General features: G+C 38.6%; 1 protein-coding gene across 1 annotated transcript in view; it reads right to left on the minus strand.

The window, feature by feature from the left end:
- The window catches only part of LOC126248796 (serine hydroxymethyltransferase, mitochondrial-like), a 120846-nt gene extending 104383 nt beyond the window's left edge, over positions 1 to 16463 (minus strand). The window contains exons 1-2 of the mRNA XM_049950186.1: positions 16267 to 16463; positions 442 to 582 (exon numbers count right to left, since the gene is read on the minus strand). Of these exons, the coding sequence (XP_049806143.1) occupies positions 442 to 582; positions 16267 to 16314 (189 nt within the window). The 5' untranslated portion in view covers positions 16315 to 16463. The remainder of the gene's footprint in view (positions 1 to 441; positions 583 to 16266) is intronic.
- Positions 16464 to 17181: the final 718 nt, after the last annotated feature.

The following is a 17181-nucleotide window of genomic DNA, read 5'->3' on the forward strand; positions in this document are numbered from 1 at the left end:
TCTATCCGCTTTGCTTCACCACAACACTGTCTCCACCATGTCCCTGCACACTGCCACAGGCAGTACTAGCACCTTCTGACAGCCTTACTCTGCTATCCATCTCCCTCCCCCCCCCCCCTCCCACCCCCTGCCCAATGCCTCTTCTGTAAGTCGAAAACCCACCCAAGCAAAGATTTGTGCTCACCTCAGATGCAGATGCAACTGAAGTTGGGTCTCAGCACGTGGAGATGATAGCGGCATGCAAGTGTGTGTGTGTGTGTGTGTGTGTGTGTGTGTGTGTGTGTGTGTGTGTGTGTGTGTGTCAATGACTCAGCACCTCCTCTATTTGGTGAGTAGCACTCTAGCCTTTTCATATTGTTGCCTTTGATACAAACATATACAACAAATATCTGCAGAGAAATGTTATCATTCCCAACACTTCATACCATAAATAATGCTTACCTCTGAAGCAATTAATTCTAAACCACTCTTCTGTCTTTTCTTTTCTTCTTGAATCAATGCCCACATTTCAGGATCATCTTCACTTAATGATTCATTTCCAGTCCAACAAGAGGCTAGTCTCATATGTGGAAAGACATTTTTCTGAAACAACACAGCAATCCATACAAGCAGATGGAAAAAAAGAGCATTAAAATAAACACATGTTACAGGATAATACCTAAAGTAAAGCAGAAACAGCAACTCTCTCAGATAGCAAATGCATTAAAGCACCTGTTCCTGGGACACGGGGAGGCGCAACAGTCCCAGATCGAATCTGGCTCTCTGGGGCCAGTGTGCCAGCTAACATGGAAATAGTTTTTAGATAGTTTTCTGCATCCACTTAGGTAAATACCATGTCAGTTTGCAAATTCTACCTCAGTTACACGTGGTGCAGACTTTGAAAAACATTATCAGATTTGACTATGTCATTGCACTATATGTAAATAAAAGGGGTACACAGTTATCTTCCCAGGGGAGCTGGCACTAGCTTCAAAATGCCTTTGGTAGTGACAAATTCATTGTAATAATAGCCTATACAGAGGTTCGGTACTCCCCAAACTTGAGAAGTTTTGTAAGTGTCTCAACCCCGCATTGGCTGGATACAAGGCCCCACATAGGAATCAAGGAAAAACAGCAACTAGCCACTACTAATAATGTTATCTATTTAGAACAAAGAATGCCATTATTAAGTTCAAAATGACAGTTTCATCATCAGACAGCTGTTCACATTTAAAATTACATATAGCTTATGCTCGATATGTGATGTTCATTGTTTTTCATTGTGGTAAAAAAGTTCTTCGGAATGGTGATGCCACTGAAAATCCTGCCTCCTTACAGCACTGTTGACTGCTTTAGTGCTGTGTCTAGATACAACATTGTCTAGGTGAATGGCTGCCCTCAACCTGCACTGCGCCACAGAGGACAGTGTTATACTACAGGGGACATTCACCTGAGCTTCCATGGCACTTGTGGCAGTAATTTAAGGTTTTATGAGAGGTGTGGACTATGGAAATTATTGCAGACTAATTGCATCCTTCCATGCTCGATGTCTTCTCTGACAGCCATAGCATCTTCCAGCAGTATAATTGTGTGTCAAAAGTCCAGAATCATTTTACAGTGGTTTGAAGAGGATAATTGTGAACCTACACTGATGTCTCAGCAAACAAATTCATTTAATCTGAATCTGATGCAACACACTGGAGACACTGTCAAATGCCAGGGCTGCTCTCACACAACACCATCTCATAATTTAATGGAAATAAGTGATATGTGCACAGACATATGGTGCTACATAATTCCAGAAACCTACTTCCGACTTAAATCCATGTAGTGCAGAATCACTGTTGTACTGCATTCAGAAGATGGACCGACATGTTATTAAGTAGGTCGTCACTATGTTCTGGTTGATCAGTGTATATACACTCATGTTCAGACAAAAAACAAAACACCTTGAACGACTAGCAATGTGATGTTCATATGCATAGGACATGTACATTAGTATGTTCTGCAGAAATGATTAGCATTTCAGTCACCTCAGTTCAGCTTGTGTCCTGCTGCTTAGCAGGTACAGGGTCTGCCATAGGCCCTGATAACTTATTCCACATGTGATGGCATCGATGTGTATAAGGTTCGAGTGGCATCCTGTGATATAGCCATCCATGCTGCGTTCACCTGGTTCCAAAGTTCATCTATGGTGTTTGGAATTGGGTCATAGTGCTGAACCTGACATTTCACCATATCCCAAATATTTTCAGTTGGCGAGAAGTCTGGTGATGTGGCAGGCCAGGGCAAAAGGCCGACATCCTGTGTCACCATGAAGACACATGTTCATGCAGCAACATGTGGTCATGCATTATCGTGCTGAAAAATTGTGTCGGAGGTGTTGTGCAGAAAGGGTATGGCTACAGGTCGCAGAATGTCATTCTTGTAGGTCACACTGACCACAGTGCCCTGGACACGTACCAGTTGTGATTTGTGGTTGTACCCAATAGCATCACACATCATAAGACCTTGAGCTCGAGCCATATATCTTATGTGAATGCAATTACTGTGATGCCACTTACGCTATCTGAGGCAAACCAAAACGTAGCTATCATTTTCAAACAAACAGAACCTGGATTTATCCAAAAATACTATCTGATGCAATTCCTGTCCCCAGTGACGTTGTTCCATACACAACTGCAATCTAGCATGTTTCTGCACATTTGTCAAAGGTAGGCAGGGAAGTGGAAAACGTGCACGTAACCCAAGCTATAAAACGGCGACAGACTGTTGCCTCTGACAGTGTATGATGTGTTCCACTGTTGTGCCAGAGCCGAGGCGGATGCAGATCTGTCCTGCAATGCCATTCGGATGAGGTGTCTGTTTTCTCAGGGGTGGTCTGGGTGGTGCGATCTGATCCATCTTGTATTCTACAGTCTTCCATAAATCATTCTGTACACACCCGTTGCAGCAGTTCCCCGGATGGACATGTATTCTCTCATGCTAACAATGCGCCCTCTTTCAAATTCACTGATTTGACTGCACGGACGTACATATGCCTGCAAGGCATCCTGCATGTATGCTCAGGTCACACTGATCCATTACTTTGTTGTGCAGCAGTATTGATGTGGACCTTGAACCTGTGGGCTGACATGGTTCAAATTCTACTCATTTCTGCAGAACACAATAATGTAGATGTCCTGCTAGTATGAAAATCCTATCCTAGTCATTCAAGGTGTTCTGTTTCTTTTGAACATGAGTGTACATGAAACAAAACATATTTTAAAAGAGTCACTGTACACACCTGTGTTTTTTATTCAGATACTAGTAAGAAGAAACTAATCTATGGATGGCCCACTAAATCTCGTATACCAAAACCGATAATTGACAGAAGTGAGAATGTAACATAGGTACATACGAACTTGTGGTTGCCAGGAGTTGTAATTTACTGTTCTTCACTTTTGGTACCTCTTCCACTGTCACACGATTGCCCTTTAACAAAATATGGGGCTCAGGTGCCCATCATTACTTGCTACACTCAAATAGTTAAATGAAGTCTTGGCAGTTTTTCTACTGCCTTACTTGTTTTCTTTTATCAGTTTCATAAAGCCATTGCTTGGTGCACTTTATATATATGCCTGTGTGATTTACATCCACATAACTGAACCATTTCAAAATGCTGGACACTGTCCAGCATGAGTGCATAAGGTTGACAACAGGGGCTCACAGAGTGTGGTCCCATTCCCAGTCTTTGTGCAGAGTCTAACAACTTTTTACATCAGAAGATAACCACTCATAATGCATCATTTGTACATAGTGCCATCAACACTACTGTACAGCACTGGCGAACAAAAATTCATGGCTGTCTATGTGCAGCAAATTTAAATGATTTTATTCCAAGGTTGTAGCAGTTTACTGCTTGATTATAATGTGACATGATGATTCTGAAATTCCCCAGAAGCTGATGGGTGTTTACCACTATTACTACATTAGAACTCGCCTGTTGGCAACATGGCCAGGAATTGATTACAGAATTTGAAGTACTTCTTCCAACTCATGTGGCACACTGACTTCAACATTTCTGTTTTAGACCTGATGCGTTCCGAGCCATACACCAAATGGTGACTTGTGGCATATGAATGTAGACGTACATGAAGGGGTTACAACGTGCTTGGTGCACAATGCCACTGTCACATCTGAATGCTGCACAAATCTGGATACTGCACAATTTGACCAGTTGGCCAAATGGAGGCCCACAATGTGCCCCCCCCCCCCCCCCCCCCCACGACCCAAATTATGTCACGTCCTGACAGCACTGTTTTACACAAGTATGAAGCATCTTCATGTTGCTCACAGCAACTACTCAACATCTGATACTGTTCAGAGCCCTTACATACTCTACCAAGCCCTGTAACACCATTAAGCATGAACGACACTAACACTCTCTGGTGGCCATTCTACCTGTCACGGTGAATTACAACTCTAATCACCTGCATAGCTGCCAATAGTATTTAAGTGTACGATGTTACATTGACATACAACCATGTCATCTGGATGCTTCACTTTTTTGTCAGGCAGCATATATTATACTTGTTTTTGATGTAGACATTCCGCAGCTACACTTTATTTTTCTCTTATTTATTTATATTTTGTTCTTTGCAACCAGTTTCAGGGTTGCACTCACATTCTTTAGCAGTCATTCCTGCCATCCATCAAGCTGTCAGGCAGGAATCTGGCATTGCCACTGGTCATAGCTGTGACAAATATTTTATCAATTGTGAACCTGCTAATAAAAATGCCTTTTCAAATGTAATGGAGAAGATCATGAAAAATGTATTGTGTATGAAATTTTAATAATTATACCAATGTAATGGATTCCAAATGGAGTGTCTTAGCTTATAATGAATAGATTTCATTCAAATGTAGTCAGACACAGTATCATAGTGTTAAAGGTAAGAACAAAAACCACTTTTTTCCCCACTCTAGGTTTACTCTCTTCATGATGGTTGAAACAACATAGTCTTTTTCTTCCTATTTCTCCTGCAGTTCTAATATTGAGAACTGCATTAAATCTTAGCATATTACAGTATACTTGAAAAAGTTACAGGTAATGTGCAATTCAATGGGATCCACCCCAAGCCTGGTATTTTTACGAATGTTGTATCATACCAATATATAGTTTCATTGACGGTGTTCTATTTTAATAAATTTCAGAGTCTCAGCACATTTTTAGATATTTCAAAATGTAATACAGGGACTCATTTTTAAAACCTGACATCTCTGGGGAATAGGTTTTTATTGCTTCCATTCCTTGTTTTGTATTAGAACGTAACAGTATTCCTTATAATGTAACAGTCAAGCCAAAAATCAGCACTATTGTTGAATCTAACAAGGGTCCCAGGCATACTTACAGTGTTCTAGTTACAGAAAACTGTTAGTGTTGACCAGCACAATCTTCAGATACTTTGGCTGTGATCAGGCATTACTGGATGAATACCCTCCAGTCTATTATTGTTCAATTTCACAAAATGGAAGACCATAGGTGCAATCTTAAGTGATTATTAAAAATTATGCATGCAACAGTCTGTTGTATTGTTAGCCCTTGCTAGGCTCAGAATCATATGTAAAAGATTTTTTCAGATGGATTCAATAAATTAGCAATAGTTTCCATGAAATTCTCCCAGCATTACCAAATAGTCTTCAAAATAATCATATGGTTTTCTGCCCTCTCAGTAATAAAATGGAATGTTTCCAATAGCTGGCTACTATTTAAACTCTTAAAGTGCTGCCAATCCATGTCTGGTTGTATTTATCTTTTCACACAATTACAGCATATTTTTAAGTGCCTTGAGGACAGGTATAGGTGCATCAAAAACTATGTGGACCACGAAAGCAATAGTAAAAATGAGAGTAACAGAATTTTCTCACGAAGCTGAAAGGTACTAAGGTACATTAGGGACTTTCGCTCTGTAGTTATTTTATGATCATGAAACGAAAAGACTAGCGACAGAACTTTTGTATTTTAGTTTCCATGTCAATGTCATTCAGCTATGTAAATGTCATTTCACAACATGGCAAAAACTGTTGCTAACTTCCTGTGGCTTCTTTGTTTGCATGTTTCAGTGTTGGAAGAAGCTGCAGTAGCACTGTAGGCACTTGTAAAGTCCTGTGACCAATAGCAGTGAGCCACATTTTTAGAAAATTCTCAGTCAGTCACAAAATAACAGAAACAGGTATTATTAAATAACATTCACTGCTGTATCCCGGGTTCGATTCCCGGCGGGGTCGGGGATTTTCTCTGCCTCGTGATGGCTGGGTGTTGTGTGCTGTCCTTAGGTTAGTTAGGTTTAAGTAGTTCTAAGTTCTAGGGGACTTATGACCACAGCAGTTGAGTCCCATAGTGCTCAGAGCCATTCACTGCTGTACTGAGTGTCTGTTCTAGGCCTCTTCCAAAGTTTGATGCCACTGATGGGAGTTTTTCTGGAGCAGGTACCTTGAACATTAAGAGGTCTAGTGTGATTTTTGCTCCTTCTACTTAAAGCTACTAGCACCACCACTGCATACCAAGTAATTCATTAGTCTTCATAGTTACACAGATGTTTTTTTAATGTATTGCACAGCTTGAACATGTTTCCTCTTATACAGAGCCCCCAAAGAATAACAAGTAGAGTGAAAATTCTTATAGACAAACACATTTTCACATGTTGACACCACAAACATTGAAATTGTTAATAAGGACTTAGGGCTATCTGCTCATAATACCCTCTTCCTTACAGCTGCACCTATACCTTTGAAAGAAAGGTATGCACTTTTTTCTTCCATTTTGTCAGACAGTGTTAGTTTTATTGGCAGTCTAAGAAATGAATCCTGGTTGGAAGTGCTTTTCACAGTTAAGTACTAACAATGCTTATGATGCTTCTATTTGGGAATCATGTCCAATCTGAAATACATTTTCCTAAGAAACTGACTAGAGTCTTTTCAAGTTGGATCACAACAGCTAGAACCTGGATTACGTCAAACATTAAGATTTCCTGCAGGGCTTTAAAAGTACTCAATTCTCAAATGAAAAGATTCACAGATCCCCGGTCTATAGAACACACAAAGATTTATAGGAAAATATAGCAACAGGTACTTAGAAGTGACAACATAATAAGAATGTCAGCCAACAAATTAGAAACTGGGATACTGAAAAAAGTGAAGTGGAGAAAATACAAGAACAGTAGGTAATTACACTTAAAACTTCTGAAGACATCAATATTGGCAAGAAAAACCTGCCAAATTAAATCTATGATTACTTTACAAATGCTTCACAAATCAGGATGAACTTAGCTTTCGCACAGCAGCACACATCATGAGTTTAATTCCAACTAGTGAACACAAAATAGTAAAGGTGATTAAAAGCTTCAAATGCAGGCAGCATTGATGACATACCAGTGTCACTTATAATCCATACTGCTTCACCAATCACAAAGCCCTTGGCTCACATTGTTAAATTATCACTGAGGGAGTGTTATCTCAAAGATTACAAATATCAAGACTGATACCTTTATTCCAAGCCTGGGAATAAGCATAAAATTGAAAATTACCACACCATTTCACTAATCTAGGCATTCTCTACAGTAACTGAGATATTAACAAAACAACAAATCGTCAAGTACTTATACAAGCACAGCATACTGAATAATAATCAGCATGGATTTCAAACAGGCAGAAGTACAGAAACAGCAATAAATGGTTACATCAGTGAAATAATTTGAAATGAGATCGGTAGTTGATGCAAGGAAAATCTAAATAGGTGCACCCCATGATAGGGTGTTAAGCCCCCTTCTGTCACTTATTTATGCAAGTGACATACACATCTCAGAAATTACAGGTAAGATAATGTTTCCTGATGACACTATTGTAATAGTGAATGATATAAGAGCTAGACTTTGTGACTTGCAAACCTAGTCCGATTACTGCAGTTATAATACTAGCAGCTGTGGGACCCTCCCTATAAAACAAGTTAGAACAACACTTACGCAAAGACATATGAGCCACTTTGACGTCATTCTTTAAATGCCCTGCCAACATACAATGAGGTGACAAAAGTCATGGGATACCACCTAATATAGTGCCTGACCTCCTTTAGCCTGGCATACTGCAGCAACTCTATGTGGCTTGGTCTCAAGAAGGCATCGGAATTCCCCTGCAGAAATTTTGAGCCATGCTGCCTCTGTATGTAGCCATTCACAATTGCGATAGTGTTGTTGGTGCAGGACGTTGTGCAACAACTGACCTCTCAATTATGTCCCACGAATGTTTGATGGGATTAATGTAAGGCGATCTGGATGGCCAAATCATTCGCTCAAAGTGTCCAGAATGTTCTTCAAACCAACTGTGAACAATTGTGGACTGGTGACATGGTGCACTGTTATGCGTGAAAATTCTATCTTTTTTGGGAATATGAAGTCCATGAATGGTCTCCAAATAGCCAAACATCACCATTTCCATGTAAACACAGCCCACACTATTATGGAGCCACTACAAGCTTGCACAGTGCCTTGTTGACAGCTTGGCTTTACAGATTCATGGGGTCTGCACGAGACTCAAACCTTACCATTCGCTCTTATCAACTGAAATCAGGCCTCATCTGACCAGGCCATGGTTTTCCAGTTGTCTAGGGTCCAACCAATAAGGTCATAAGCCCAGGGGAGGAACTGCAGATGATGTCCTGCTGTTAGTAGAAGCACTAGCACCAGTCATCTTCTGCCATAGCTCATTAACATCAAATTTCACCACACTGTCTTAACAGATACATTTGTCATACATTCCACATTTATTTCTGTGATTATTTTATGCAGTGTTGCTTATCTGTTAGTGCTAACAATTTTGTACAAATGTTGCTGTGCTGTGCTGTTGAGTTGTCCACAGTGACTGGTAATGCCTGAAATTTGGCATTCTCAGCACACCCTTGACACTGTGGGTCTCAGAATATCGAACTTCTTAATGATGTCTGAACGGGAATGTCCCATGCATCTAGCTGCAACTTCCATTCCACTTTCAAAGTCAGTTAATTCTTGTTGTGCGGCAATAATCATCTCAGAAACCTTTTCACATGAATCACCTAAGTACAAATGACAGCACCATCAATGCACTGCCCTTTTCTACCTTACGTACACCATCTGCGTAAGTGCAAATTCCTATCTCATGACATGTCACCTCCATGTACAGAAGTAAGTTGGGGAGAGAAACAACTTTTACAGCAGAGTTAAAATCATTTCTTGTAGAGGCTTGTTTCCACTATGTAAATGAATATGTTACCTTACAGGATTACTAGGCTCTCATACACTGTAGAGTTCTCTTGATTCTGTTAACTGGTGTACCATAAATGCTGTGTTTGTTTTTGCAAATAAGGTTTCTACTGCTGGTTTTCTGTTTTCTCTATTTCAGATGCAGTGAAATACATTTCTTCTGAGAAGGGATCTGGTGCTAGCCTAGTTGTGATGGATATAGTGTTGGCAGGGTTTTGTGTGTTATAGTTTTCAGCAGTGCTATATAATGTGTTAGTATGTTTTTATTTTTTCAGGGGAGCTTTATTTCAAAGTTCCATGCTTTACTTGCATGACTGATTTACTTACTGTGCATATTGTACTTTTCAGCAGTGTAATATAATGTGTTCACTTGTTTCCACTTTTTCAGCAATGTTTTTATTTTCAATATTTCTTGTTCATTGATATACCTCGGTTGCATGTTGCATTCACAATCTAGACTATGTATATGTGATTCATCTTCCAGTCATACACTGAGCAAGACTGCTATGCAAGTCTTTAATGTACTGGACTTGACCTGAGAGGACTAGGATTTACTCCCCATCTGGCATCCTGGCTTGGGTTTTTCATTACTTCTCCCAGTTGTTAGGGTAAATGCTAGGATGGTTCCTTTCACTAGGCCACAACCAACTTCATGCCACATCCTCACGTGTTCCTATCCTACTTTGTTAAAGTTTTATATATGTGCATATTGTTTCTGTAATGTATCTGTGTTGTCTGGTAATGTTATACTAGATGGTCTATGGACACATAAATAAATAAAACGAAAAATAGAAATTCAGTCAAAGAAATAGTATCTTTGTGTACACAGTTTCTTATTTTGAAGGGGTTTTACACTGTACTGGCCTTACACAAATTTCTGTAACTGGCACGGTGGAAACAATGTATTTTCTGTTTGTAGTTAACTGGCTTAAATATTTAATTAATGTTAAAAACTGGTCATCACTACTCAGCAGAAGTCAACAAAATGTGTATTTTGCAACTATCCCATCAAGGAACTTTAGAGACAAAAAGAAAGAAGCCTTTGGGAGAACTCCGAGTATCAATTTTTTTTCTGTTTTCAGACCATGTCTCCAAGTTGTGTTCTCCAGAGCGTGTTTGGACATAGCAGGTTACTGCAGCCTATGCACCCTATCAACCACCAGACATACAGAGCTATGTTACTGATGGGCCTATGGGAGAGGAGACACTGTGCTTCAAGGATCTGCAAACATAGTTGCTTTTTGGTGCAAAATTTTGAATGTGCAAAATGACAACAGAGAAAACAAAATTGAATTTCCTGGTAGCTGAGGTTCTTTAATTGTTCAGTGTCTTCAAAGTAGTTTAGCATGTGTAGCCAACAGGAAAATAAGTTTATACTATCTACGGCACTTTTCTTCTACAGAGACAAGAAGTTACAACATTCCTCTGGGCACAAAGGCATATGAGAAATGACAGTAATATTATAGGTCACACTGCAGTCAGAACAGCAACCCCCCCTCCTCCTGCTTCTCATCATCACCATCGTCACTGAAGGGACTAAATAATGCAGTCATTTCCCAACCTCCTTGGGAAATACAAACTGAAAACAGGAAAGGATATAAAGCAACAGTTCAAAAAAATGGTTCAAATGGCTCTGAGCACTATGGGACTCAACTGCTGTGGTCATAAGTCCCCTAGAACTTAGAACTACTTAAACCTAACTAACCTAAGGACATCACACACATCCATGCCCGAGGCAGGATTCGAACCTGCGACCGTAGCGGTCATGCGGTTCCAGACTGTAGCGCCTTTAACCGCTCGGCCACTCCGGACGGCAGCAACAGTTCATTCCATGCTTGTTGAAATCAACAAGCTGTAGCTGTACTACTAAAATGAGGCAGTTGAAAGAGAGGAAAGCCTTAGGTAACTAGAAACCATAACAGTTTTAAAATGGATAAAATTCATGGGACATGTACTATTTGATCCGTGGCATGTGGCAATGAGCAGTTAAAAATAGGGGAACAAATCTGCTGTGTACCAAGAAAAGCACTGTCCAGCTAATTTAAAGCCAGAATAGGAACAGATCTGTAATGCAGTCAAAGGTCTAAGTTATGTTGGAAAGGCAACGAAGCGTAAACACAAAACAATGTTACGATACTGATCTGCAACATATCCTGTGGTAAATGTACATTGTCCTCAACATTTGCTGCAGATTTAATACTTGTGATTAGGACAACTTGTTAACAATGTTTTATGATTGGTTCTGTCATTTCTGATATCTGACAGACTCTCCTGTTGCCAACATTCACACTATATTGAACAGCCTTTTCTCTTTAAATCATTAAAATAACAAGGTAAATTCAGAAACCACATATTACACAGTAGAGAAATCTTGTTGAATATTTCTGTGCATATCGCGAACCTCAAATATGAAAACACAAGTGGCCATTGTATAAAGGTGGTCATCTGGGCTTCACTGAGAGCCCTGCTTCAAAAATCATTGCGGTGCTAAAATAGGTAAAAAGACAATAAACAGTGCATTGTTGCCACATCACCACAATCAGCATGCAAAAAATAAACACATAGCACAGAAGAAAAAGAAGTAAGTCAAAGTTGATGCCACAAGGTTCTAAAACACCAATCACTTTGACTTCAAATAAATGTGCCAAACAAACAAATCTGTAAGTCCTAAAGCCTGGTATGGATTGAAAGGGAAGTTGCCAGTTGTGTCTGCCAGCCAAGAAGTCCATATTCCATTGGAATAACATGCAGAAATTGAAGCTTCTAGCACATGGTATTTTAACTTCAGTTAGATGAAATTAAGCATCCCTGATACTTAAGTCACAGTCAAGGATGGTAAATTAGGGGAAAAAATTCATGTTGTCATATTTTTGTACAGTGGCTGGAGGGGAATTTCTGCAGACATCAAAGTGTGATTAAAAATTTTTATTTCACCCAACCAAGGTGATGGAAACCATGCTATGATGTTGGGTATTAACCTAGGTGTGATTAAATTCTGGGTGAATTAATATAATGTCTATTATGTTATATATATATAAATATAATTGAAATTTTTTATGTCCTGACAACATTTATACAATGAAAGGTGTAAATACATGAATTAATGAAAACATGAAAAATTGCCTCATGAATTGTGTACGATTTACTTATGGTACTTATTTATTTATTTGATTAATTTTTGAGTTCCATGGATTCTTGATGTGAGTGTATCACTAGGATGTAGAACATGTCACATTATTACAATAATAATCATATGTCAACAGTAATGAGGCTTTCAATGTAAATAATATGTAACATCTAATTTTATTAGCCTGTTATTAATGACATCTCTCAGAACATTTCAGACCACTTGCATAGCTAACAAATATGAAGAAGCGTATAAAAGAATGTTAAAAGAAATTACTCTTACGTGTCACCTATATATCACAAGGGTGAGATAGATACTGCCTACAGGAAAATTAAAGAGATCTTTGGAGAAACAACTTGTATGAATATCAAGAGCTCTGATGGAAAACAAGTTCTCAGCAAAGAAGCGAAGGCAGAAAGGTGTAAAGAATATATATAGGGTCTAGACAAAGGCGATGTACTATAGGGCAATATTATGGAAATGGAAGAGGACGTAGACGAAGATGTAAGGGGAGCTATGATATTGTGTGAAGAGTTTGAGAGACCACTGAAAGACATAAGTCGAAACACGGCCCCAGGAGCAAACAACATTCCATTAGAACTACTGATATTCTTGGGAGAGCCAGCCATGACAAAACTCTACCATCTGGTGAGCAGGATGTAATAGACAGGCAAAATACCCTCAGACTTCATGAAGAATATAATAATTCCAATCCCAAAGAAAGCAGGTGTTGACAGATGTGAAAATTACCGAACTATCAATTTAATAAGTCAACGCTGCTAAATACTAACACAAATTCTTTACAGACGAATGGAAAAACTGGTAGAAGTCGACCTCGGGGAAGATCAGATTTCCATAGAAGTGTTTCAACACGTGAGGCAATACTGACCCTACGACTTATCTTAGAAGATAGATTAAGGAAAGACAAACCTACATTTCTAGCACTTGTAGACTTGGGGAAAGCTTTTGACAATGTTGACTGGAATACTCTCTTTCAAATTCTGAAGGTGGCCGGGGTAAAATACAGAGAGTGAAACGCTATTTACAATTTGTACAGAAACCAGATGGCAGTTATAAAGAGTCGAGGGGTATGAAAGGGAAGCAGTGGTTGGGAAGGCAGTGAGACAGGGTTGTAGCCTATCCCTGATGTTATTCAATCTGTATATTGAGCGAGATGTGAAGTAAACAAAAGAAAAATTCAGAGTAGGAATTAAAATCCACAAAGAAGAAATAAAAACTTTGAGGTTTGCTGATGACATTGTAATTATGTCAGAGAAAGCAAAGGACTTGGAAGAGCAGTTGAATGGAAAGGACAGTGTCTTCAGAGGAGGACATAAGATGAACATGAACAAAAGCAAAACGAGGATAATGGAATGTAGTCTAATTAAAACAGGTGATGCCGAGGGAATTAGATTAGGAATTGAGACACTTGAAGTAGTATTTGGGAAGCAAAATAACTGATGATTGTTGAAGTAGAGAGAATATTAAATCTTGACTGGCTATGGCAAAGAAAGCATTTCTGAAGAAGAGAAATTTGTTAACATTCAGTATAGATTTTTAAGTGTCAGGAAGTCTTTCCTGAAAGTACTTATACAGAGTGTAGCCATGTATGGAAGTGAAACATGGACAATAAACAGTTTAGACAAGAAGAGAATAGAAGCTTTCAAAATGTGGAGCTACACAAAAATACAGATGATTAGAAGGGTACATCACATAACTAATGAGTAGGTACTGAATAGAATTGGGGAGAAGAGGAATTTGTGGCACAATTTGACTAGAAGAAGGGATCAGTTGGTAGGACAAGTTCTAAAGCATCAAGGGATCATCAATTTAGTATTGGAGGGAAGCACATAGGGTAAAAATCATAGAGGGAGACCAAAGCATGAATAAACTAAACAGATTCAGAAGGATGGAGGTTGCAGTATTTACTATGAGAGGAACACGCTTGCACAGGATAGAGTAGCATGGAGAGCTGCATCAAACTGGTCTCTGGACTGAAGACCATAACAACAACATCACCCATAAAGAGAATGAATAATTCCACTAGGGGCAGCCTATATAATGAATTTTGGTATTTGGAAAATACACACACATGAAGGAGTGCACCTACACTAATTAGATACAAGATGCTACTAACTGAACAGATGCAACAGTAAATTGGAGAAGAGAGATGCATGACAATAGGACTTCTTACAGAAAAAATACAATATATCGCCTCCTGACTTTTGAACCCTCAAGACGATGATAATTACTACTGGTACCAATAATCTAGCACTATGAGGGTGAAACATGACTGCCTCACAGCATGAATGTTTATCTTGTACACCCACTGGAGTGTGCTGAAACATCATCATGTAGTATATTAGGTGTATGATATTGTTGATTCATATTCAAGATCTGCTTTTAATACAGCCTGCACACTACATGTGAAGTGTCAAGTACATCTGCAATTTCTAATTGCTATTATTAACGTCTGTCTATGTGAGGCACTGGTCCAGGGATTTTTCTTCTGTCACTCATTGCTTCTTTCACCTCTCCAAATGACTTGATAATGAGGAAAGTTCCATTGATTAAAAACATTATAGTCATTTAAATGTTGAACTCCATTATATGGAATTTTGCATTTAACTTCCTACATGATATCCACTCAGATCTTAACATGAAACAAATCTACAAATATTGAAATTCAACTGAACACTAATTCTCAAGTAAATGGATATTTACGTTGGTGAAGTTGTAAACACATTACACAGAAGTGAAGTAAAGTGATGGCCGGAGAATACATATGCATATGATCCAAGTAAAACAAAAACATTATGTACGAAGACCACCTGAAAATCCAGAACTGCTAAGAATGCACAAACAACAGCATACCAAATCAAGGACGCAACGATCTGTTCATACTAACTGGACGTTATTTTAGTTCTGTATGTTTTCCGGCAAACAGTATTTACTATTTGACAACTGGTTTTTTTATGGGAGCAATGCTGAAAATTACGTCAAAATGTGAATAATCAACACAAGCGAATGTTAAGTGTTAATTCTAGTCATCCGTCTTATAACAATTAGCATTTAATACAGGACTACGATTCGTTCCTGCAGTGCGGATTAATTATATTCGCACAAACTAGTTAATGGAAATGATGAATTTTAGCAACAACATCGCTGGCTATCCGGTTTAGATGTCTCCTATAAGAACACCTATAGTGTGGGAGTAATCACATGGATACATTGTTTGGCAGAGTTTACCGATATTTCATTACAATTCGTACAAAGAAAATAACAAGCTTGCGATGTATTGTTATAGTGTCGGTAGATTGCCAAAAACATTTTCTCTAGACACTGTCGCATTTAAGAGCCATAAAAAATCATTTCGTATTTGACAAGTTTTATTTTAAGAAAACATCAGGACATATCATATTAACAACTATACATATTACCAATGCTATATGTAGCTAGGATGCAACTAGAGTTTGTCTTTGAGCACACAGGCAACTGCGCGAACTTTCCACAAATTTCAAGATATCTGAAGGAATTCATTTAAATTAATATTCTTACAAAAATTCGTAGGAGTCGACAGGCGATCTCCGTTATTACCCTGATTTACTCTCTACATAAGCAACACTCCCAATAAGTAAAAGCGTAATAATCAGTAATACATCCAAACACCTCTGCAACAATGCTATCATCGACACCTGATACAAAAACTTGTTGCAGCTCTTGACAACATTAATTCCGCTTTTAACGCTGGTCCGACATATATCTCTTCCTTAAGCGGCTACTCTACGTGCATTTGTATCAACTTAAGTATATGAAATATGTGTCAGAAAAAAATACCGTATGTAACATTCAAGCGCTGTTTACAATACGGTACAAGCTACTTACGTTCAAATATTGAGTAGATATAACAGAAAGTCTACGAAGAACAAACATTTAACCGAGAAATATAGCGACACCTAATCAAAGAATTTTTCCACTAATAAATGAATATCTCCTACTGAAATTACACACACGCAGGACTACGCACCCAACACGCACACTCAACTAACGCAGTTGCTGCTACTCTACTGCTGTGAAAAGTAAGCGCGATAACATCAGCGACAATACAACTACACTACACTCTGTATGTCAGTTGCTCCGTTACCAACATCCGAATGCGAAAATGAACGAAACTCTAATTCACATATGTTCAGTTTTAACATGTAAGGTATTCAAGATAAATTCATTAAAATGTGGCAACAATACATATATGTATTCAAAAATCGACTTAGCAATTATCATCCACGTTACTGTAGCAATTATTATAATTTCCTGGTGCATTCTATTAATTCGAATAATCTTCCATTATTTACTACATTTTACTATCTTTATTTTGTTTTCGCCGCTTTTCCACCATACAATCACTCTGATAAACTACTGAAAAGTTCTTTGCGTTAGTATGTCTGTGGAAAGTGTGTGAGACGGGTAGCATTCATTTCACGCTAGGTGAGGAGAGCCCTACGTCAACGTAGCCACGCGTCATCATGAGTTTCACGAGTTGTCCTATCGACTGTTGTGTACGTCTTGAATCTGCACTGTTCATTGTTCTTAGTTAATTTACAACAGGAAGGCAAAATTAGTTGAAACTAGATGATTTAATATTTCCAGCAACATTCGGAATTACTTCAAACTTCAGTTTCTCAGTTTAACGTTTCTGTCCACATGAATTATGTACAATTCATTGGTTTTTATGAAAATACGAAACACTTTAATTTCTCCCTATTTCACGTTTTTATCCACATGATTTATGCACGATTAATT

The sequence above is a fragment of the Schistocerca nitens genome, chromosome 3 (genome assembly GCF_023898315.1).
Source record: "Schistocerca nitens isolate TAMUIC-IGC-003100 chromosome 3, iqSchNite1.1, whole genome shotgun sequence".
NCBI lineage: Eukaryota > Metazoa > Arthropoda > Insecta > Orthoptera > Acrididae > Schistocerca > Schistocerca nitens.